This window comes from Pseudophryne corroboree, chromosome 1 (genome assembly GCF_028390025.1).
Source record: "Pseudophryne corroboree isolate aPseCor3 chromosome 1, aPseCor3.hap2, whole genome shotgun sequence".
Classification (NCBI taxonomy): Eukaryota; Metazoa; Chordata; class Amphibia; order Anura; family Myobatrachidae; genus Pseudophryne; species Pseudophryne corroboree.
Genome location: NC_086444.1, coordinates 238,136,739 through 238,162,418, shown reverse-complemented (window position 1 = coordinate 238,162,418; position 25,680 = coordinate 238,136,739). Strand labels below are relative to the sequence as shown.

Genomic DNA, 25,680 nt, shown 5'->3' with positions numbered 1-25,680 from the left:
CACGGCACCCCGGGTCTTTACCAAGGTAATGGCCGAAATGATGGTTCTTCTTCGAAGAAAAGGCGTCTTAATTATCCCTTACTTGGACGATCTCCTGATAAGGGCAAAGTCCAGGGAACAGTTGGAGGTCGGAGTAGCACTATCTCGGATACTGTTACAACAGCAGGGGTGGATTTCTAAATATTCCAAAATCGCAGCTGATCCCGACAACAAGTCTCCTGTGCTTAGGGATGATTCTGGACACAGTCCAGAAAAAGGTGTTTCTCCCGGAAGAGAAAGCCAGGGAGTTATCCGAGCTAGTCAGGAACCTCCTAAAATCAGTGCATCATTGCACAAGGGCCATGGTAAAAAAAATGGTGACTTCCTACGAAGCAATTCCATTCGGCAGATTTTATGCAAGAACTTTTCAGTGGGATCTGCTGGACAAATGGTCCGGATCGCATCTTCAGATGCATCAGCGGATAACCCTATATCCAAGGACAAGGGTGTCTCTCCTGTGGTGGTTACAGAGTGCTCATCTTCTAGAGGGCCGCAGATTCGGCATTCAGGTTTGGATGTTGGTGACCACGGAGGCCAGCCCGAGAGGCTGGGGAGCAGTCACACAAGGAAAAAATTTCCAGGGAGTGTGATCAAGTCTGGAGACTTTTCTCCACATAAATATAGCTAAGGGTAAATTTATAATGCTCTAAGCTTAGCAAGACCTCTGCTTCAAGGTCAGCCGGTATTGATCCAGTGGGATAAAACATCACGGCAGTCGCCCACGTAAATAGACAGGGCGGCACAAGAAGCAGGAGGGCAGTGGCAAAAACTGCAAGGACTTTTCGCTGGGCGGAAAATCATGTGATAGCACTGTCAGCAGTGTTTCATTCCGGGAATGGAAACTGGGAAGCAGACTTCCTCAGTAGGCACGACCTCCACCCGGCAGAGTGGGAACTTCATGGGGAAGTTTTCCACATGATTGTAAACCGTTGGGAATTACCAAAGGTGGACATGATGGCGTCCCGTCTGAACAAAAAACGGGACAGGTATTGCGCCAGGTTAAGAGACCCTCAGGCAATAGCTGTGGACGTTCTGGTAACACCGTGGGTGTACCAGTCGGTGTATGTGTTCCATCCTCTGCTTTTCATACCTAAGGTACTGAGAATTATAAGACGTAGAGGAGTAAGAACTATACTCATGGCTCCGGATTGGCCAAGAAGGACTTGGTACCCGGAACTTCAAGAGATGCTCACAGAGGACTTATGGCCTCTGCCGCTAAGAAGGGACTTGTTTCAGCGAGTACCATGTCTGTTCCAAGACTTACCGCAGCTGCGTTTGACGGCATGGCGGTGGAACGCCGGATCCTAAGGGAAAAGGCGTTCAGAAAAAGGTCATTCCTACCCTGGTCAAAGCCAGAAAGGAGGTGACCGCACAGCATTATCACCACATGTGGCGAAAATATGTTGCGTGGTGTGAGGCCAGGAAGGCCCCACGAAGAAATTTCAACTCGGTCGATTCCTGCATTTCCTGCAAACAGGAGTGTCTATGGGCCTCAAATTGGGGTCCATTAAGGTTCAAATTTCGGCCCTGTCGATTTTTCTTCCAGAAAGAATTGGCTTCAGTTCCTGAAGTCCAGAAGTTTGTCAAGGGAGTATTGCATATACAACCCCCTTTTGTGCCTCCAGTGGCACTGTGGGATCTCAACGTAGTTCTGGGATTCCTCAAAACTCATTGGTTTAAAACCAGTCAAATCTGTGGATTTGAAGCATCTCACATGAAAAGTGAACATGCTCTTGGACCTGGCCTGGACCAGGCGAGTGTCAAATTGGTGGTTTTTTTCTCAAAAAAGCCCGTATCTGTTTGTCCATTCGGACAGGGCAGAGCTGCAGACTCGTCCCCAGTTCTCTCCCTAAGGTGGTGTCAGTGTTTCACCTGAACCAGTTTATTGTGGTGTCTTGCGCCTACTAGGGACTTGGAGGACTCCAAGTTGCTGGATGTGGTCAGGGCCCTGAAAATATAGGTTCCAGGACGGCTGGAGTCAGGAAAACTGACTTGCTGTTATCCTGTATGCACCCAACAAACTGGGTGCTCTTGCTTCTAAGCAGACTATTGCTAGTTGGATGTGTAATACAATTCAGCTTGCACATTCTGTGGCAGGCCTGCCACAGCCAAAATATGTAAATGCCCATTCCACAAGGAAGGTGGGCTCATCTTGGGCGGCTGCCCGAGGGGTCTCGGCTTTACAACTTTGCCGAGCGGCTATTTAGTCAGGGGCAAACACGTTTGTAAAATCCTACAAATTTGATAACCTGGCTAAGGAGGACCTGGAGTTCTCTCATTCGGTGCTGCAGAGTCATCCGCACTCTCCCGCCCGTTTGGGAGCTTTGGTATAATCCCCATGGTCCTTTCAGGAACCCCAGCATCCACTAGGACGATAGAGAAAATAAGAATTTACTTACCGATAATTCTATTTCTCGGAGTCCGTAGTGGATGCTGGGCGCCCATCCCAAGTGCGGATTATCTGCAATACTTGTACATAGTTACAAAAATCGGGTTATTATTGTTGTGAGCCATCTTTCAGAGGCTCCGCTGTTATCATACTGTTAACTGGGTTCAGATCACAGGTTGTACAGTGTGATTGGTGTGGCTGGTATGAGTCTTACCCGGGATTCATAAATCCTTCCTTATTGTGTACGCTCGTCCGGGCACAGTATCCTAACTGAGGCTTGGAGGAGGGTCATAGGGGGAGGAGCCAGTGCACACCACCTGATCCTAAAGCTTTACTTTTTGTGCCCTGTCTCCTGCGGAGCCGCTATTCCCCATGGTCCTTTCAGGAACCCCAGCATCCACTACGGACTCCGAGAAATAGAATTATCGGTAAGTAAATTCTTATTTTCTCTGACGTCCTAGTGGATGCTGGGAACTCCGTAAGGACCATGGGGAATAGCGGCTCCGCAGGAGACTGGGCACAAAAAGCAAAAGCTTTAGACTAGCTGGTGTGCACTGGCTCCTCCCCCTATGACCCTCCTCCAAGCCTCAGTTAGATTTTTGTGCCCGAACGAGAAGGGTGCAAGCTAGGTGGCTCTCCTGAGCTGCTTAGAAGTAAAAGTTTAAATAGGTTTTTTATTTTCAGTGAGTCCTGCTGGCAACAGGCTCACTGCATCGTGGGACTAAGGGGAGAAGAAGCGAACTCACCTGACTGCAGAGTGGATTGGGCTTCTTGGCTACTGGACATTAGCGCCAGAGGGACGATCACAGGTTCAGCCTGGATGGGTCCCGGAGCCGCGCCGCCGGCCCCCTTACAGAGCCAGAAGAGCGAAGAGGTCCGGAGAAAGCGGCGGCAGAAGACGTTCCTGTCTTCAGATAAGGTAGCGCACAGCACTGCAGCTGTGCGCCATTGCTCTCAGCACACTTCACACTCCGGTCACTGAGGGTGCAGGGCGCTGAAGGGGAGCGCCCTGAGACGCAATAAAAACGATATAAAAACCTTATATGGCTAAAAAAAATGCATCACATATAGCTCCTGGGCTATATGGATGCATTTATCCCCTGCCAGTTTCCTGAAAAAAGCGGGAGAAAAGGCCGCCGTGAAGGGGGCGGAGCCTTTCTCCTCAGCACACAAGCGCCTTTTTCTTTCACAGCTCCGCTGGAAGGACGGCTCCCTGACTCTCCCCTGCAGTCCTGCACTACAGAAACAGGGTAAAACAGAGAGGGGGGCACTATTGGCAGCTAATATATAAATACAGCAGCTATAACAGGGAGTAACACTTATATAAGGTTATCCCTGTATATATATATAGCGCTCTGGTGTGTGCTGGCAAACTCTCCCTCTGTCTCCCCAAAGGGCTAGTGGGGTCCTGTCCTCTATCAGAGCATTCCCTGTGTGTGTGCTGGGTGTCGGTACGATTGTGTCGACATGTATGAGGAGGAAAATTATGTGGAAGCAGAGCAATTGCCTGTGTTAGTGATGTCACCCCCTAGGGAGTCGACACCTGACTGGATGGTAGTAATTAAAGAATTACGTGACAATGTCAGCACTTTGCAAAAAACTGTTGACGACATGAGACAGCCGACAAATCAATTAGTGCCTGTTCAGGCGTCTCAGACACCGTCAGGGGCGCTAAAACGCCCGTTACCTCAGATGGTCGACACAGACCCTGACACGGATACTGAATCCAGTGTCGACGGTGACGAGACAAACGTAATGTCCAGTAGGGCCACACGTTACATGATCACGGCAATGAAGGAGGCATTGAACATTTCTGACACTACAAGTACCACAAAAAAGGGTATTATGTGGGGTGTGAAAAAACTACCAGTGGTTTTTCCTGAGTCAGATGAATTAAATGAGGTGTGTGATAAAGCGTGGGTTTCCCCCGATAAAAAACTGCTGATTTCTAACAAATTATTGGCACTATACCCTTTCCCGCCAGAGGTTAGGGCACGTTGGGAAACACCCCCTAGGGTAGATAAGGCGCTCACACGCTTATCAAAACAAGTGGCGTTACCATCTCCTGATACGGCCGCTCTCAAGGAACCAGCTGATAGAAGGCTGGAAAATATCTTAAAAGGTATATACACACATACCGGTGTTATACTGCGACCAGCGATCGCCTCAGCCTGGATGTGCAGCGCTGGAGTGGCTTGGTCGGATTCCCTGACTGAAAATATTGATACCCTGGATAGGGACAGTATATTATTAACTATAGAGCATTTAAAGGATGCATTACTATATATGCGAGATGCACAGAGGGATATTTGCACCCTGGCATCTAGAGTAAGTGCGATGTCCATTTCTGCCAGAAGAACATTATGGACGCGACAGTGGTCAGGTGATGCGAATTCCAAACGACATATGGAAGTATTGCCGTATAAAGGGGAGGAGTTATTTGGGGTCGGTCTATCGGACCTGGTGGCCACAGCAACGGCTGGAAAATCCACCTTTTTACCCCAGGTCACCTCTCAGCAGAAAAAGACACCGTCTTTTCAAACCCAGTCCTTTCGTCCCTATAAGGGCAAGAGGGAAAAAGGCCGCTCGTTCCTGCCCCGGGGCAGAGGAAGGGGAAAAAGACTGCACCATGCAGCCTCTTCCCAGGAGCAGAAGCCCTCCCCCGCTTCTGCCAAGTCCTCAGCATGACGCTGGGGCTCTGCAAGCAGACTCGGGCACGGTGGGGGGCCGTCTCAAGAATTTCAGCGCGCAGTGGGCTCACTCGCAAGTGGACCCCTGGATCCTGCAGGTAGTATCACAGGGGTACAAATTGGAATTCGAGACGTCTCCCCCTCGCCGGTTCCTGAAGTCTGCTCTACCAACGTCTCCCTCCGACAGGGAGGCAGTATTGGAAGCTATTCACAAGCTGTATTCCCAGCAGGTGATAATCAAGGTACCCCTCCTACAACAGGGAAAGGGGTATTATTCCACGCTGTTTGTGGTACCGAAGCCGGACGGCTCGGTGAGACCAATTTTAAATCTAAAATCTTTGAACACTTACATAAAAAGGTTCAAATTCAAGATGGAGTCACTCAGAGCAGTGATAGCGAACCTGGAAGAAGGGGACTATATGGTATCTCTAGACATCAAGGATGCTTATCTCCATGTCCCAATCTACCCTTCTCACCAAGGGTACCTCAGGTTTGTGATACAAAACTGTCATTATCAGTTTCAGACGCTGCCGTTTGGATTGTCCACGGCACCACGGGTCTTTACCAAGGTAATGGCCGAAATGATGATTCTTCTTCGAAGAAAAGGCGTATTAATTATCCCTTACTTGGACGATCTCCTGATAAGGGCAAGGTCCAGGGAACAGTTAGAGGTCGGAGTAGCACTATCTCAGGTAGTGCTACGTCAGCACGGGTGGATTCTAAATATCCCAAAATCACAGCTGATTCCAACAACACGTCTACTGTTCCTAGGGATGATTCTGGACACAGTCCAGAAAAAGGTGTTTCTCCCGGAGGAGAAGGCCAGGGAGTTATCCGAGCTAGTCAGGAACCTCCTAAAACCAGGACAAGTGTCAGTGCATCAGTGCACGAGAGTCCTGGGAAAAATGGTGGCTGCTTACGAAGCGATTCCATTCGGAAGATTCCATGCAAGAACTTTTCAGTGGGATCTGCTGGACAAATGGTCCGGATCGCATCTTCAGATGCATCAGCGGATAACCCTATCTCCAAGGACAAGGGTATCTCTCCTGTGGTGGTTACAGAAGGCTCATCTTCTAGAGGGCCGCAGATTCGGCATTCAGGATTGGATGCTGGTAACCACGGATGCCAGCCTGAGAGGCTGGGGAGCAGTCACACAGGGAAGAAATTTCCAGGGCTTGTGGTCAAGCATGGAAACGTCTCTTCACATAAATATCCTAGAGCTAAGGGCCATTTACAATGCCCTAAGTCAAGCAAGGCCTCTGCTTCAGGGTCAACCGGTATTGATCCAGTCGGACAACATCACGGCTGTCGCCCACGTAAACAGACAGGGCGGCACAAGAAGCAGGAGGGCAATGGCAGAAGCTGCAAGGATTCTCCGCTGGGCGGAAAATCATGTGATAGCACTGTCAGCAGTGTTCATTCCGGGAGTGGACAACTGGGAAGCAGACTTCCTCAGCAGACACGACCTCCACCCGGGGGAGTGGGGACTTCATCCAGAAGTCTTCCAAGTGATTGTAAACCGTTGGGAAAAACCAAAGGTGGACATGATGGCGTCCCGTCTCAACAAGAAACTGGACAGATATTGCGCCAGGTCAAGGGACCCTCAGGCAATAGCGGTGGACGCTCTGGTAACTCCGTGGGTGTTCCAGTCGGTATATGTGTTCCCTCCTCTTCCTCTCATACTAAAAGTACTGAGAATCATAAGAAGGAGAGGAGTAAGAACGATACTCGTGGCTCCGGATTGGCCAAGAAGAACTTGGTACCCGGAGCTGCAAGAGATGCTCACGGAGGACCCGTGGCCTCTACCTCTAGGGAAGGACCTGCTCCAGCAGGGACCTTGTCTGTTCCAAGACTTACCGCGGCTGCGTTTGACGGCATGGCGGTTGAACGCCGGATCCTGAAGGAAAAAGGCATTCCAGATGAAGTCATCCCTACCCTGATCAAGGCCAGGAAGGATGTAACTGCAAAACATTATCATCGTATTTGGCGAAAATATGTTGCGTGGTGTGAGGCCAAGAAGGCCCCTACGGAGGAATTTCAACTGGGTCGTTTCCTACATTTCCTGCAAGCAGGATTGTCTATGGGCCTAAAATTAGGATCCATTAAGGTTCAAATTTCGGCCCTGTCGATCTTCTTCCAGAAAGAACTGGCTTCAGTGCCTGAAGTTCAGACGTTTGTCAAAGGGGTCCTGCATATACAGCCTCCTTTTGTGCCTCCAGTGGCACCTTGGGATCTCAATGTAGTTTTAGGGTTCCTAAAATCACATTGGTTTGAACCACTTGCCACAGTGGATTTGAAATATCTCACATGGAAAGTGGTAATGCTGTTGGCCCTGGCTTCAGCCAGGCGCGTATCAGAATTGGCGGCTTTATCCTATAAAAGCCCTTACCTGATATTTCATTCGGATAGGGCGGAATTGAGGACTCGTCCTCAATTTCTCCCTAAGGTGGTTTCAGCGTTTCACATGAATCAACCTATTGTGGTACCTGTGGCTACTAGGGACTTGGAGGACTCCAAGTTGCTGGACGTAGTCAGGGCCCTGAAAATATATGTTTCCAGGACGGCTGGAGTCAGAAAATCTGACTCGCTGTTTATACTGTATGCACCCAACAAGCTGGGTGCTCCTGCTTCTAAGCAGACAATTGCTCGTTGGATTTGTAGTACAATTCAACTTGCACATTCTGTGGCAGGCCTGCCACAGCCAAAATCTGTAAAAGCCCATTCCACAAGGAAGGTGGGCTCATCTTGGGCGGCTGCCCGAGGGGTCTCGGCTTTACAACTTTGCCGAGCAGCTACTTGGTCAGGGGCAAACACGTTTGCTAAATTCTACAAATTTGATACCCTGGCTGAGGAGGACCTGGAGTTCTCTCATTCGGTGCTGCAGAGTCATCCGCACTCTCCCGCCCGTTTGGGAGCTTTGGTATAATCCCCATGGTCCTTACGGAGTTCCCAGCATCCACTAGGACGTCAGAGAAAATAAGAATTTACTTACCGATAATTCTATTTCTCATAGTCCGTAGTGGATGCTGGGCGCCCATCCCAAGTGCGGATTGTCTGCAATACTTGTATATAGTTATTGTTACAAACAAATCGGGTTGTTTATTGTTGGAAGCCATCTTTTCAGAGGCTCCTACGGTTATCATACTGTTAACTGGGTTCAGATCACGAGTTGTACGGTGTGATTGGTGTGGCTGGTATGAGTCTTACCCGGGATTCAAGATCCTTCCTTATTATGTACGCTCGTCCGGGCACAGTATCTTAACTGAGGCTTGGAGGAGGGTCATAGGGGGAGGAGCCAGTGCACACCAGCTAGTCTAAAGCTTTTACTTTTTGTGCCCAGTCTCCTGCGGAGCCGCTATTCCCCATGGTCCTTACGGAGTTCCCAGCATCCACTACGGACTATGAGAAATAGAATTATCGGTAAGTAAATTCTTATTTTCTTTATTTTAATTACATCTCATTATTTTTGCATCACTTTCTGTATATAGCTTGGGCTTCCTAACACTAAATTTTCTCTTACGTCCTAGAGGATGCTGGGGTCCACATTAGTACCATGGGGTATAGACGGGTCCACCAGGAGCCATTGGCATTTTAAGAGTTTGAGATTGTGGGCTGGCTCCTCCCTCTATGCCCCTCCTACAAGACTCAGTTTAGAAAATGTGCCCGGAGGAGCCGGTCACAGCTAGGGGAGCTCTACAGAGTTCTTCAGGAAAAGAGTAATTTTGTCTTTCAGGTTTTTTTTATTTTACAGGGAGGCTGTTGGCGACAGCCTCCCTGCAGAGTGGGACTGGGGGTGGGGGGAGCAGTGTCCGCCCCACGGGATCTTGAGCCACTGCTCTCGCTGACTGGACGGTGGCTCCAGAGGGGTCTGATCGCGCCCCGCCGCAGGGGAATGCTCGCCCCAGCTGCAGACCGCCTCCCCCTCAGAAGCTGAAGTGTGGCGAGTCAGTCACTGTCCCCCCTTACAAGCGGGGGGACAGCGTGAAGAGGGCGGCTACGGGTCAGGAGCGCGGTTGTTCCTGGAAGGCTCAGCGGTACCTTGGTGCGGCGCTTGGGAGGAAGCGTCCTGGGCCAGCTCCGGACCCTACACTGGTTTTCTTCAGCGTGTCGGGGTCTGCGGACCCAGGTCAGCATATTCCTCCGGCCAGTATAATCATCTTGTGAGCAGGAAGACAGCGCCATTGAAGGGGGGGGGGCTTCTCCTAAGAGCAGACCCAGCAGCGTTCAGCGCCATTTTCTCTAACGTCCTAGTGGATGCTGGGGACTCCGTAAGGACCATAGGGAATAGATGGGCTCCGCAGGAGACTGGGCACTCTAAGAAAGATTTAGTACTACTGGTGTGCACTGGCTCCTCCCTCTATGCCCCTCCTCCAGACCTCAGTTAGAATCTGTGCCCGGACTGAGCTGGGTGCATTTTAGTGAGCTCTCCTGAGCTTGCTAATAAAAAAGTATTTTAGTTAGGTTTTTTTATTTTCAGAGAGTTTCTGCTGGCAACAGACTCTCTGCTACGTGGGACTGAGGGGAGAGAAGCAAACCTACTAACTGCGGCTAGGTTGCGCTGCTTAGGCTACTGGACACCATTAGCTCCAGAGGGATCGAACACAGGACCTGACCTTGTCGTCCGTTCCTGGAGCCGCGCCGCCGTCCCCCTCGCAGAGCCAGAAGTCAGAAGCCGGCGGGTTGAAGAGAGAAGACGTCAAAATCGGCGGCAGAAGACTCCTGTCTTCATATGAGGTAGCGCACAGCACTGCAGCTGTGCGCCATTGCGCCCACACTAACCCACACACTCCGGTCACTGTAGGGTGCAGGGCGCAGGGGGGGGCGCCCTGGGCAGCAATTAGATACCTCCTGACAAAAGCAGCATATATACAGTTAGACACTGTTATATGCATGAGCCCCCGCCATTAAATTTTACACAAAATCGCGGGACAGAAGCCCGCCACTGAGGGGGCGGGGCCTTCTTCCTCAGCACTCACCAGCGCCATTTTCTCTCCACAGCTCCGCTGAGAGGAAGCTCCCCAGGCTCTCCCCTGCAGACTCACGGTAGAAAGGGTAAAAAGAGAGGGGGGGCACATAAATTTAGCGCATTTAATATATATACAGCAGCTACTGGGTAAACACTAAGTTACTGTGTGATTCCTGGGTCATATAGCGCTCGTGTGTGTGCTGGCATACGCTCTCTCTGTCTCTCCAAAAGGCTTTGTGGGGGTCCTGTCCTCATATAGAGCATCCCCTGTGTGTGTGGTGTGTCGGTACGCGTGTGTCGACATGTTTGACGAAGAGGGCTATGTGGAGGCAGAGCAAGTACAGATGAATGAGGTGTCTCCGCCGACGGCGCCGACACCTGATTGGATGGATATGTGGAAGGTGTTAAATGATAATGTAAACTCCTTACATAAAAGGTTGGATAAAGCTGATGCCTTGGGACAGTCGGGGTCTCAGCCCATGCCTGATCCTACAGTGCAGAGGCCGTCAGGGTCTCAGAAGCGCCCACTATCCAAAATAGTTGACACAGATATCGACACGGATTCTGACTCCAGTGTCGATGACGATGATGCAAAATTGCAGCCTAAAATGGCTAAAGCCATCCGCTACATGATTATAGCAATGAAGGATGTATTGCACATATCAGAGGTAAACCCTGTCCCTGACAAAAGGGTGTATATGTATGGGGAGAAAAAGCAAGAGGTGACTTTTCCCCCTTCACATGAGTTGAATGAATTATGTGAAAAAGCGTGGGATTCCCCCGATAAGAAAGTGCTGATTTCCAAAAGGTTACTTATGGCGTACCCTTTCCCGCCAACGGACAGGATGCGCTGGGAATCCTCCCCTAGGGTAGAAAAAGCTCTGACACGCTTATCTAAAAAGGTGGCCCTGCCGTCACAGGATACGGCCGTCCTTAAGGATCCTGCAGATAGGAAGCAGGAAAGTATCCTGAAGTCTGTTTATGCACACTCGGGTACTATACTGAGGCCGGCCATTGCGTCGGCCTGGATGTGTAGTGCTGTAGCAGCATGGACAGATAATCTGTCTGAGGAAATGGATACCTTAGACAGGGATACCATTTTACTGACCCTGGGGCATATAAAAGACGCTGTCCTATATATGAGGGATGCCCAGAGGGACATTTGCCTACTGGGCTCTAGAATAAATGCAATGTCAATTTCTGCCAGAAGGGTCCTGTGGACTCGGCAATGGACAGGTAATGCCGACTCCAAAAAGCACATGGAGGTGTTACCTTACAAGGGTGAGGAATTGTTTGGGGACGGTCTCTCGGACCTAGTTTCCACAGCTACGGCTGGGAAGTCAAACTTTTTGCCATATATTCCCTCACAGCTTAAGAAAGCACTGTATTACCAAATGCAGTCCTTTCGATCACAGAGAAGCAAGAAGGTCAGAGGTGCGTCCTTTCTTGCCAGAGACAGGGTAGAGGAAAGAAGCTGCACCATACAGCTAGTTCCCAGGAACAGAAGTCCTCCCCGGCTTCCACTAAATCCACCGCATGACGCTGGGGCTCCACAAGAGCCAGGAGCGGTGGGGGCGCGTCTCCGAAATTTCAGCCACCAGTGGGTTCGCTCACAGGTGGATCCCTGGGCTGTACAGATTGTGTCTCAGGGATACAAGCTGGAATTCGAAGTGATGCCCCCTCACCGTTACCTCAAATCGGCCCTGCCAGCTTCCCCCATAGAAAGGGAAGTAGTGTTAGCGGCAATTCACAAGTTATATCTCCAGCAAGTGGTGGTGAAGGTTCCCCTCCAACAAGGAAGAGGATACTATTCCACAATGTTTGTGGTACCGAAACCGGACGGTTCGGTCAGACCCATATTGAATTTAAAATCCCTGAACATTTATCTGAAAAGATTCAAGTTCAAGATGGAATCGCTCAGAGCGGTCATTGCAAGCCTGGAAGAGGGGGATTTTATGGTGTCTCTGGACATCAAGGGTGCTTACTTGCATGTCCCCATTTATTCACCTCATCAGGAGTACCTCAGATTTGTGGTACAGGACTGTCATTACCAATTCCAGACGTTGCTGTTTGGGCTCTCCACGGCACCGAGAATATTTACCAAGGTAATGGCAGAAATGATGGTGCTCCTTTGAAAGCAAGGAGTCACAATTATCCCATACTTGGACGATCTCCTCATAAAGGCGAGTTCCAGAGAACAGTTGCTAATCAGCGTAGCACACTCTCAAGAAGTGTTGCAACAGCACGGCTGGATTCTGAATATTCCAAAGTCGCAGCTGATTCCTACGATGCGTCTGCCTTTTCTGGGCATGATTCTGGACACGGACCAGAAGAAGGTGTTTCTTCCGGCGGAGAAGGCTCAAGAGCTCGTGACTCTAGTCAGAGACCTCTTGAAACCGAAACAGGTGTCGGTGCATCGCTGCACGCGAGTCCTGGGAAAGATGGTGGCATCATACGAAGCCATTCCCTTCGGCAGGTTCCATGCGAGGTTCTTTCAGTGGGATCTGTTGGACAAGTGGTCCGGATCGCATCTTCAGATGCATCGGCTGATCACCCTGTCCCCGAGGGCCAGGGTGTCTCTTCTGTGGTGGCTGCAGAGTGCTCACCTTCTCGAGGGCCGCAGGTTCGGCATACAGGACTGGGTCCTGGTGACCACGGATGCGAGCCTCCGAGGATGGGGGGCAGTCACTCAGGGAAGAAACTTCCAAGGGTTGTGGACAAGTCAGGAGGCTTGTCTGCACATAAATATCCTGGAACTAAGGGCCATATACAACGCCCTGAGTCAAGCGGAGCCTCTGCTTCGCGACCAACCGGTGCTGATTCAGTCAGACAACATCACCGCAGTGGCTCATGTAAACCGCCAGGGCGGCACAAGAAGCAGAGTGGCGACGGCAGAAGCCACCAGGATTCTTCGTTGGGCGGAGAATCACGTGCAAGCACTGTCAGCAGTGTTCATTCCGGGAGTGGACAACTGGGAAGCAGACTTCCTCAGCAGGCACGACCTCCACCCGGGAGAGTGGGGACTTCATCACGAAGTCTACACTCAGATTACAAATCGATGGGAACTGCCAAAGGTGGACATGACGGCGTCCCGTCTCAACAAAAAGCTACAAAGGTATTGCGCCAGGTCAAGAGACCCTCAGGTGATAGCTGTGGACGCCCTGGTAACACCGTGGGTGTTCCAGTCGGTCTATGTGTTTCCTCTTCTTCCTCTCATACCCAAGGTACTGAGAATCGTAAGAAAAAGAGGAGTGAGAACAATACTCATTGTTCCAGATTGGCCAAGAAGGACTTGGTACCCGGAACTGCAAGAAATGCTCACAGAGGACCCATGGCCTCTGCCTCTCAGAAAGGACCTGTTGCAACAGGGGCCCTGTTTGTTCCAAGACTTACCGCGGCTGCGTTTGACGGCATGGCGGTTGAACGCAGGATCCTAGCGGAAAAAGGCATTCCGGATGAAGTTTTTCCTACGCTGATAAAGGCTAGGAAGGACGTGACAGCGAAACACTATCACCGTATATGGCGAAAATATGTTGCCTGGTGTGAGGCCAGGAAGGCCCCTACAGAGGAATTCCAGCTGGGCCGGTTCCTGCACTTCCTACAGTCTGGAGTGACTATGGGCCTGAAGTTGGGGTCCATAAAGGTCCAGATTTCGTCCCTATCCATTTTCTTTCAAAAGGAACTGGCTTCTCTTAGTGAAGTTCAGACGTTTGTTAAGGGAGTGCTGCATATTCAGCCCCCTTTTGTGCCACCAGTGGCACCTTGGGATCTCAACGTAGTGTTGGGTTTCCTGAAATCCCACTGGTTTGAGCCACTTAAGACTGTGGAGCTAAAGTATCTCACGTGGAAGGTGGTCATGCTATTGGCCTTAGCTTCGGCTAGGCGTGTGTCAGAATTGGCGGCTTTGTCATGTAAAAGCCCCTATCTAGTTTTCCATATGGACAGGGCAGAATTACGGACTCGTCCGCAATTTCTGCCGAAGGTGGTGTCATCTTTTCATTTGAACCAACCTATTGTGGTGCCTGCGGCTACTCGTGACTTGGAGGATTCCAAGTTGCTTGATGTAGTCAGGGCTTTGAAGATCTATGTAGCCAGGACGGCTGGAGTCAGGAAGACTGACTCGCTGTTTATCCTGTATGCATCCAACAAGCTGGGTGCTCCTGCTTCAAAGCAAACTATTGCTCGCTGGATCTGTAGCACGATTCAGCAGGCTCATTCTGCGGCTGGATTGCCGCATCCAAAATCAGTGAAAGCCCATTCCACAAGGAAAGTGGGCTCTTCTTGGGCGGCTGCCCGAGGGGTCTCGGCATTACAGCTTTGCCGAGCAGCTACTTGGTCGGGTTCAAACACATTTGCAAAGTTCTACAAGTTTGATACCCTGGCTGAGGAGGACCTTGTGTTTGCCCATTCGGTGCTGCAGAGTCATCCGCACTCTCCCGCCTGTTTGGGAGCTTTGGTATAATCCCCATGGTCCTTACGGAGTCCCCAGCATCCACTAGGACGTTAGAGAAAATAAGATTTTACTCACCGGTAAATCCTATTTCTCGTAGTCCGTAGTGGATGCTGGGAGCCCGTCCCAAGTGCGGACTTTCTGCAATACGTGTATATAGTTATTGCTTAATACGTTATGTTGGCATCCATTGTTGATGCTCTGTTGTTGTTCATACTGTTGACTGGGTAAGTTTATCACAAGTTATACGGTGTGATTGGTGTGGCTGGTATGAGTCTTACCCTGGATTCCAAAATCCTTTCCTTGTAATGTCAGCTCTTCCGGGCACAGTTTCCTTAACTGAGGTCTGGAGGAGGGGCATAGAGGGAGGAGCCAGTGCACACCAGTAGTACTAAATATTTCTTAGAGTGCCCAGTCTCCTGCGGAGCCCGTCTATTCCCCATGGTCCTTACGGAGTCCCCAGCATCCACTACGGACTACGAGAAATAGATTTACCGGTGAGTAAAATCTTATTTTTCCTGCCTACAGCCACGGTTCAATGGATCCAGGTCCCTCCAGAGCTTTCTCCAGCAGTCTGTACGGTACCAGGGGGCTGTAGAAGGGGGGGGGGGGGGGGGGAGGCTGCTTAAAGGCTGTGTCACCTATTAAGGGACACAGTCAGCGCTGGGAAGGGACTCCCTTTACCTGAAAAGCGCTGTGTGTGGGTTGGCTCCAATCTCTGTGTCTCTCTGCCATTCTTGGGGGGAAAACTCTGTCCTCAAAATACCCTGTGTGTTTGTGGGGTGTTTGTGTGTGTGTGCAACATGTCTAGGGACACTGTTTCATATGCTGCGGAGGATTTGTCTTCCCAGGAAGACTCCATTCCATGTAATCAGGATTGCACTGTTTTAGCCCAGATCCCAGCTAGAGAGCCAGAATGGTGAGTCTCTCTGAGGGGGACTATTTCTCTGATTTCTGATAGGGTGGCTAGGACTGAGCATGCCACTCAGGTCCTCCAGTCCTCTATTGTGGTATGGTCTGATCCTGCCTCCTCGGGGTCCCCTGCGGTACTTTCTAATAAGCGTGCGCTTGCAATTATGCAGGATGGGGAGGTGTTGCGGGGGACGGCATCGCTTGCCAGGGGGTGCAGTAGATGATTGAGGCTGTTACGGATGTTTTACACATTTCAGACACAGCTCCGGAACAGGTGGAGGAGGCCTTCTTCACAGATAATAAGAAGCCCCCCCTCACTTTCCTGGCATCCAAGGAATTGAATGCTATCTTTGAAAAGGCATGGGAAACTCCGGAAAAGAAATTCCAGTTTCCCAAAAGAGTCTTGGTGGCTTTTCCCTTCCCAGAGGAAGATAGGAAGAGGTGGGAGTCCCCACCGATAGTCGACACCTCTGTATCCAGGCTGTCCAAACAGGAAGTTTTACCGGTCTTGGGATCTACCACGTTGAAGGACCCGGCAGATCGCAAGGTGGATGCTACGCTGAAATCCATTTACACGGCTTCGGGGACTATATTGCGGCCTACTATAGCCTGTGCTTGGATTGCTAAAGCTATTGCCAGGTGGTCGATCACTCTGCAGGAGGAATCGTCTAAGGTGGACAAAGGTGATGTTGATTTGTTTTTACATAATATTCAGGATTCTGCAGGGTTCCTGGTGGATTCCATGGAGGACCTTGGTTCCATGGCTGCGGGGATCTCCTCCATGTCAGTCTCGGCTCGAAGGGGTCTCTGGCTGCGCAACTGGTCTTCGGACTCGGAATCCAGGAAGTGTGTGGAGGGCCTTCCGTACAAAGGTCAGGCTCTATTTGGAGAGGCGCTGGATGCGTGGATTGCCACGGCTACCGCGGGTAAGTCTCCTTTTCTCCCCTCAGCTGCACCGGCTTCGAAAAAGCCCTTTTCATCTAACACGTCACAGTCCTTTCGGGCCGCGCGGCCTAGGAAGAATAAGCCTTCGAACACCTTCTTCAGAGGTGGTCGTGCCAAAGGAAAGAAACCCGCTCCCGCAGGTTCCCAGACCCAGAAGCCCGCTTCTGATACCCCTGAGTCCTCCGCATGACGGTGGACAGCTAGTCCTGGAGGAAGGTCAGGTGGGGGCGAGACTCCGACAGTTCAGCCACGTCTGGGTGTCGTCGGGTCTGGACCCCTGGGTTCTGGATATAGTGTCCAGGTGGTACAGACTGGAGTTTCAAGAGCCCCCGCCTCACCGTTTCTTCAAATCAGGCTTACCAGCGCGGCTGGTGGACAGGACAGTTCTTCTGGAGGCCATCAGGAAATTGGTGGTGTCAGAGGTCATTGTTCAGGTCCCTCTTGAGCAACGGAACAAGAATTATTATTCGAACCTTTTTGTGGTACCGAAACCGGATGGTTCGGTACGGCCTATTCTAAATTTAAAGTGTTTGAACCCTTTTCTCAAGGAGTTCAAATTCAAGATGGAATCTCTGAGAGCTGTCGTTTCAGTGCTGTCGGAGGGGGAGTTCCTGGTGTCCCTAGACATCAAGGATGCCTACCTCCACATTCCCATTTGGGCGCCGCATCAAGCTTATCTCAGGTTTGCGCTGATGGACGATTACTACCAGTTCCAGGCGCTGCCGTTTGGCCTCTCAACATCACCAAGGATCTTCACCAAGGTGATGGCGGAGATGATGGTTCTCCTCCGCAAACAGGGGGTGAACATAATGCCATAGCTGGACGATCTCCTGATCAAGGCGTCATCCAGGGAGAGGTTGTTGCGGTCCATCGCGCTCATGACACAGCTGCTCAGGAAGCACGGTTGGATCCTGAACCTTCCGAAGTCTCATCTGGAGCCGACAAGGCGGCTGTCTTTCCTGGGAATGATCCTCGGCACGGAAGTGCAGAGGGTATTTCTCCCGGCAGAGAAAGCGTTGGTGGTTCAAACAATGGACCGGGATGTCCTACGGCCTACCCGGGTATCGGTTCATCAATGCATACGCCTTCTGGGGATGATGGTTGCCGTCTACAAGGCTCTGCAGTACGGCAGGTTTCATGCTCAACCTTTTCAACTGGACCTCTTGGACCAGTGGTCGGGCTCTCACCTACACATGTACAAGAGGATACGCCTGTCTCAAAAAGCCAGGATTTTACTCCTCTGGTGGCTGCAACTTCCACGCCTTCTGGAAGGGCGAAGGTTCAGAATTCAAGACTGGATCCTTCTGACCACAGATGCAAGTCTAGGAGGTTGGGGAGCGGTCGCTCTGGGAGAAACCTTTCAAGGACGATGGTCGGATTAAGAGTCACTTCTCCCAATAAACATCCTGGAACTCAGGGCAGTTTACAACGCCCTTCTGCAAGCAGCACACCTACTACAGGATCGGGCTGTTCAGGTGCAGTCGGACAATGTGACCACAGTAGCCTACATAAACCGACAAGGCGGAACGAAGAGCAGAGCTGCCATGGCAGAGGTGTCAAAAATCCTCATCTGGGCAGAAAGGCATGCGGTGGCGATGTCGGCGATCTTCATTCCGGGCGTAGACAACTGGGAAGCAGACTTCCTCAGCAGACACGATCTCCATCCAGGGGAGTGGGGCCTCCATCCGGAGGTGTTCGTGGAGGTAACCAGTTGGTGGGGGGTTCCTCACATAGACATGATGGCCTCCCGCCTCAACAAGAAGCTACAGAGGTACTGTTCCAGGTCAAGAGACCCACAGGCGGTGGCGGTGGACGCACAGGTAACACCTTGGGTGTTCAAGTCAGTGTATGTGTTCCCTCCACTTCCTCTGATACCAAAGGTTCTTCAACTCGTGAGAAGAACAACGGTTCTGGCAATCCTCATTGCTCCGGACTGGCCAAGGAGGGCTTGGTGCGCGGATCTGCTGGATCTTCTACTGGAAGATCCGCGGCCTTTGCCTCTTTGGGAGGATCTGCTTCTGCAGGGGCCATTTGCTTATCAAGACTTACCGCGGCTTCGTTTGACGGCATGGCGGTTGAACGCCAGATCTTAGCTTGGAAGGGTATCCCGAGTGAGGTTATTCCTACCCTGATACAGGCCAGGAAGGGTGTAACGTCTAAGCATTACCATCGCATTTGGAAGAAATATGTCTCTTGGTGTGAGGCCAAGAAGTTACCGGCGGTGGAGTTTCAACTGGGACGTTTTTTCCTTTTCCTGCAAGCAGGGGTGGATATGGGACTAAGACTGGGCTCCATCAAGGTCCAGATCTCTGCTTTGTCCATCTTCTTCCAAAAATAATTGGCTGTTCTTCCTGAGGTTCAGACCTTTTTGAAAGGGGTTCTGCACATCCAGCTTCCCTTTGTGGCGCCTACGGCTCCATGGGATCTTGATGTGGTGCTGCAGTTTCTACAATCTGCTTGGTTTAAGCCTCTACAGGAGGCTGATCTCAAGTTTCTCACGTGGAAGGCGGTCACCTTGTTGGCCTTGGCTTCTGCACGACGCGTGTCGGAATTGGGGGCTTTATCTTGTAAAAGGCCCTATTTGATCTTCCATGAGGACAGGGCGGAACTTAGGACTCGTCCACAGTTCCTACCTAAGGTTGTGTCGGCTTTCCACATCAACCAACCAATTGTGGTGCCAGTGGCTACTGACTCCTCAATTACTTCAAAGGCCTTGGATGTAGTGAGGACTTTGAAGATTTACGTGAAGAGAACGGCTCTTCACAGGAAAAGTGACTCCTTGTTTGTCCTCTATGATCCAAAGAAAATTGGATGTCCTGCTTCTAAGCAGTCGATTTCACGCTGGATCAGGTTCACTATCCAGCATGCTTATTCCACAGCAGGATTGCCGTGTCCGAAATCCGTAAAAGGCCCACTCTACTCGTAAGGCGGGATCTTCCTGGGCGGCTGCCCGGGGTGTCTCAGCGATACAACTCTGCCGAGCAGCTAGTTGGTCTGGGTCGAACACGTTTGCCAAGTTTTACAAGTTCGATAATTTGGCCTCTGCTGACCTCCAGTTTGGTCAAGCAGTGTTGCAGGAGCCTCCGCGCTCTCCCTCCCGTACTAGGAGCTTTGGTACATCCCCATGGTTCTAATATGGACCCCAGCATCCTCTAGGACGTAAGAGAAAATAGGATTTTAATTACCTGAAACGGTAAATCCTTTTCTCGTAGTCCGTAGAGGATGCTGGGCGCCCGCCCAGCGCTTCGTTTTCCTGCATTGGTTATGGGTCAGTGTTACCTGGTTCCTAGGTAAGTTCTGCGTTATTTACTGTTTCAGCTGTTGCTGAGTTGTTCCGGCGTGTTGGCCGGATTTTCATGTTTGTGTGAGCTGGTATGAATCTCGCCACTATATAAGTGTAATTCCTTCTCTCGAAGTATGTCGTCTCCTCGGGCACAGTTTATAGACTGAGTCTGGTAGGAGGGGCACAGAGGGAGGAGCCAGCCCACACTATTAAACTCTTAACGTGCCAATGGCTCCTGGTGGACCCGTCTATACCCCATGGTACTAATATGGACCCCAGCATCCTCTACGGACTACGAGAAAAGGATTTACCGTTTCAGGTAATTAAAATCCTATTATTAACACTATAGTTTTTTCACTGGTATGCTGCCCTGGGCTTTCTGGCTTATGATGATTTTTGGTGTGCTGCACCCTGCACCTAGATAGACCCCCAATACACAGAGAGGCTTGACACGGCTTGGGGGCTTATTCATACATTTTCGCAAATATATGTAACCAAGATCTCTGAATTCTAATATTGTGTGGAATTTAAATCTGGTTACTGGTCTCATTCAGGGTGCTGGGGAAACAAAATGCTTCTTTTCAGGAATAAAGTAGAGAAGTTACCCAAAGTAACCTATCAGCTTCTAACTGTCATTTATCTAGCCCAGTCTTTGAAATGACAGAACCTGATTGGTTGCTTGGGCAACTTTCTCCACTTTATCCCTCTCCAAGGTTTAATACATCCTCCCCTATGTCCAGGACCATCGTAACATATAGGCACACTACACAATTACCCAGGGCCCCACAATTCTAGAGACTTTCAAGCAGGGGCTGGTGGTGGTCACACAATTAGAGCGGCCAGACAGCATTCTCTACCTGCCTACCAGCATGCAGCCAGCCTGTAGACAGAGTGTCATTCACTGTATGAAATCATGTAGAGAGACGCATGTGGAGTGTATTGCATACATTTTTAAGCAAAAAAGGAATGTCTAGAAATATGGATGTATCATTGTAAAGGGGATGTCCACTATTCAAACTTGATATTTGACAAGTAATATTGATCATAGTACCACTTACCCTCTTTCCTGTTACCTGCATAGTGCTAGTCATAACAATTTCCTGGCACTAGAATGGCTCTAACAGTGATGTCAGTCTTCTACCAGGCATTTCCTGGAAATGATTGTAAGCAGAATACTGGGGATATTTGGCAGCGTGTGGGGTGGCAGTTGGTGTGGCTCCCCCATTTGAATTTAGAATGTAAGCTCTCGTGAGCAGGGCCCTCTTCCCTCATGTGCTTATCCTTTTCTTACTTTAATATTCTTCAACTGCACCAAATTCTGCGGTTTTCTGCCACCTGATACTTTTTTCAGTTTCATCTGCTGATCCAGCTATGTTTATTTACCCTGTACTTGTCCCATATTGTCTTCAACTGTAATGCTATGTACACATTATGTGACGATCCCATACGATACGATATCGTACGATATTGTATACGATATCATATCGGATCGGATCGTGTGTACACACTACAAATGATGTCTAGAAACAAAGTCATCAGTGGAGTACAAAAGCACACAATATCACCTCATCAAGACTACATGCAGTCCGATGTACGATGTCGCCGGTGACCCGCGGGAGCGCGCATCGTACGTCGGATCATGCATACACATTATGTAATATCATTTAGGACTGAACAATATCGTTCAGATTGTGAACGATATTGCGTAGTGTGTATGGGCCATAAGTCACTGTTTTCCTGTTTTAAATATTTGTTTATGTACTCTGTAATTGGGCGGTGCGGAACCCTTGTGGCTCAAAATAAATAATAATAATAATAATAATAATAATGGACTATGCTGCAGCCCCACCTCTGGAGCCGCCACTGGTTACAACTGTAATATTGCAGATTTAAAGAAGGAGGGGATGTCCTTTAATAATCACAATTACTTTGAAACATTTGCAGTTTACATTAAATATTAAATTATAATCTGATTTCTCCCTGCTTTCAGAATAGCAGTACTAGAAAAAGACAAGAACGGACATCTGTATAATAAGAATAATGACTTCAGAATTGACTACAGTGCACTGGAAGAATATGAGCAAAGGCTGGCGAGCAGCAGGAAAGTAGACAGTAAATATGTTTTGTTATTAAGCACGCTTCTCAATATTCTTTTTCCTGACTTCTGTTAATTGATTTGAATGTAAAGCATGTAATCTCAGTATTAAATGTGTTCCACAATCATGTATGTGAACGTTTCCCACCTTAGTTGCCAGATGTCCCCTGTTTCTACTTTTCACACACCTATCTTGTGTGAGTCCATTTATCTCTTGATATACCAGCACAACTCAGGGCATACTTCGTACGGGTTCACTACGGCTGGCCGGCGGTCGGGCTCCCGGCGACCAGCATCCCGGCGCCGGGAGCCCGACCGCCGGCTTACCGACAGCTTGGCGAGCGCAAATGAGCCCCTTGCGGGCTCGCTGCGCTCGCCACGCTACGGGCACGGTGGCGCGCTACGCGCGCCACACCATTTTATTCTCCCTCTATGGGGGTCGTGGACCCCCACGAGGGAAAATAATTGTCGGTATGCCGGCTGTCGGGCTCCCGGCGCCGGTATACTGAGCGCCGGGAGCCCGACCGCCGGCAAACAGAAGACCACCCCTTCGTACTACTGCAGTCACCTTTTGTGCTGCTGTTTCCTTCATTTGTTTTGTAAATAAATATATGTATAAATTACAATTGTTGCAGGCTTGCTTGTATAAGTAGTGTAAACCATATAACGTGGCTTAGGGCTTGGCAATCAGTACACTTTTGTATCTGCTTCATGTTGGAGAGGGGAGTGTGCTCCTGCGTTGTCTCTTCCTCTCTCTGTAAGCAGTGACCCCGGCTGGAGGACATCTCTGCGCATGCGAAACCCGCACACATTACTGCAGAGGTCCCCAAACTGTGTGCCGTGGCTCCCTGGGGTGCCTCGGGACACTTGCAGGGGTGCCATGGATGGGTGGTCCAGGACCAATTCAAATTATTCATGGTCAATATAATAGGCAAAACCAGTGCTGTTGGCTGCCAGTCATAATATATGTGGCCAAACAGAAGCAAATCTTGTCCCTCACCACACAACTGACCCTAAGGATGACATATAAATGCGATCTACTTAATGTAATATTTCTTTCTAAATTTCTCAATAAGAAATTTTTGGCCTAGGGATGCCGTGAAAAAAATTCTGATATTCTAAGGCGCCGTGATTCAAAAAAGTTTGGAAACCACTGCATTACTGTATAAGAGTGCCACAGTACTGTACACACATGCAGTCCCTAGCTCCTCCAGATGAGACTGGTTACGCTGCATGACCACTGCCACAGCCATTACCTCTGTTACCCTGCATTACTTTGCATCACTGTGTATTACAGCTGTTAACCCTCTATGTTACCAATAAACCTGCAAGCCTGGTAAAGGACCTCCTTTGTGGACTAACCTCCATTTCACATTCTGCTGGTACCTATTGTAGCCACCCACATTCCATCAATACTGTACATTCTATCAATACTTCATTTATGTTAATATATATATATATTTTTTTTTATTTTTTTTGTTGTAACAATTGTTAGTATGTACTTTCAGTTATTTTTTTGTAACAATCATCTCCATTTGAGGGGTCATCACGTCTGAACATGACAGACCGCTGTGTCTATGGCATTCCACCTTACTAAAGTGACTTTCCAATATTGTTTTTATAATGCACACATTGTAATTAAACATTTCAACGGGCAGTAAGTGAGAAGGGATTGTGTGTTAATTATGTATTTAGTATGTTATTAAACAATTTACAGGCAGTATTTTTATCATTTCCAGGTGGTTTCTGTGATTTTAGTTCAGTATACAGCCCCTGTATACAATACTTCTATATGCTGCCTGCACTTTGCTATTCTTAAATTTATATAGTTTATGTAGCTGTTACTGAAACGCAAGTCCGACATAAACATGAGGTCACTATTCCCTAAATGCGCCTGCCAGCTGTACAGTAGATGTAATGTCTGTGTCATTAGAGGTGGCACCAAGTCCAGCAGATCTCTACTTTGGTTCCTCCACCATTTACCAGAACCATTAGTCTCATTGTCATAATGTATAGCTGGATAGTTAAAATCATCAAGAAGAGAACCACATTTTACTTTGCTGTCCTTTGAATTTGTGAAAATACTTAAGTCCTTATTTTTACAGTTTGAAAGGACAGCAATATTACATTTCAGTGCAACTGAAAATCTCTAAACCCCATTATTTTACTGGTGTTTTTTTCCAGGTATATCTATTCCCAAGTAATATCCATTGTCATAAGTTTCATAGATATCCTCCTATATTTCATATCCTTCTTATATAATATACATACTACATATCGATATATGTATTATTGAAGCTTGGCTCACACCTGGCATGGGTCAGCAAGCCATGTTATCGTTCGTTAATACTGTGTTCATAATCCCATTTAGAAAATATAATGATATAAACTTGATTTTATTATTACTCAACAGAAGTTAAAACTGAGCAACAACTATCAAAAATACATAATAATGTGAAGAGGCTCCAGCTCCAGTTAAAAGATGTCAAACCTACTCCAGAGTGTAAGTTATTTTTATTTATTTATTTATTTATTACCAGTAATTTATATAGCGCACACATATTCCGCATCGCTTTACAGAGAATATTTGGCCATTCACATCAGTCTAATGGTGACAACACACTGTGAGATTCTGTCTTATGTTCGATTTTCACTTTGGGATTTCCCCTGAACTCCCCAGAGCCCAGGACCACCGATTTTGACTAACTTTTCTTGAGATTTGGACTATGTGTGCTTACGATTTTGGCTTATGTGAGATTTTGGCTTATGTGAGATTTTGACTATCTAGCTACTTGCAGTATGAACTAGATAGTACACCGATCTAGCAAGGATTGACTTGCCTGCACAGTCTATATTTTCTTGCGATGCCGACCTGGCGGGACCGCGCATCGGGATCGAATCGGGATCGCAAGGTGACTTTCACCTTGCTATCTGCACTAACTTTTCTTACAATTTTGACTATATAGTCAAAATCGGAAGAAAAAATCTCACCATGGCCCTCATTCCGAGTCGTTCGCTCGTTCTTTTTTTTCGCATCGCAGTGAAAATCAGCTTAGAGCGCATGCGCAATGTTCGCACTGCGACTGCGCTAAGTAATTCTGCTATGAAGAAAGGATTTTTACTCACGGCTTTTTGTTCGCACCGGCGAACGTAGTGTGATTGACAGGAAATGGGTGTTACTGGGCGGAAACACAGCGTTTTATGGGCGTGTGGCTGAAAACGCTACCGTTTCCGGAAAAAACGCAGGAGTGGCCGGAGAAACGGGGGAGTGTCTGGGCGAACGCTGGGAGTGTTTGTGACGTCAAACCAGGAACGACAAGCACTGAACTGATCGCACAGGCAGAGTAAGTCTGGAGCTACTCTAAAACTGCTAAGTTTTTTTTGTTCGCAATATTGCGTAAACTTCGTTCGCACTTTTAAGATGCTAAGATACACTCCCAGTAGGCGTAGACTAAGCGTGTGTAACTCTGCTAAATTCGCCTTGCGACCGATCAACTCGGAATGAGGGCCCATGTGTACACACCATAAGTAAGTACTCCTCTTCCCTTTCCATTCTCGTTATACTTTTCATCAGGCCGCTATTTGATGGAGCATCTTTTGGGGCTTCTGTCTTTTGTTGCTGTGATTGTGGATTTGCTCAGTTCTGTTTTACTAAGGGGATCACTCTGACCAGTTCGTACACAGCGGTTCTTCGCTGTGGTGCGAACGGGTCGGGACTGCGGCAGCGTCCGCTATGCACACACGCGTCATTGCCAGGCGACGATTGTCCCCAGGCAGCGACGCCGCCAGCACAGAAAGTGATCACAGCGGCGTTCGCATGAAGACTGACAGGCGGGAGGCATTCCGGGGCGTCAACTGACCGTTTTCAAGGTGTAGTGAGGCGAACGCAGGCGGATCCAGGCGTTTGGAGG

At 49.1% G+C, this 25,680-nt stretch overlaps 1 protein-coding gene across 2 annotated transcripts in view; it reads left to right on the top strand.

Moving 5' to 3' along the window:
* Positions 1-25,680, top strand: part of CCDC112 (coiled-coil domain containing 112) — a 74,380-nt gene that overhangs the window by 7,286 nt on the left and 41,414 nt on the right. For both annotated transcript variants that reach the window (XM_063964152.1, XM_063964153.1), the window contains exons 3-4: positions 21,665-21,786; positions 24,183-24,272. In XM_063964152.1, coding sequence (XP_063820222.1) covers positions 21,665-21,786; positions 24,183-24,272 — 212 coding nt within the window. The remainder of the gene's footprint in view (positions 1-21,664; positions 21,787-24,182; positions 24,273-25,680) is intronic.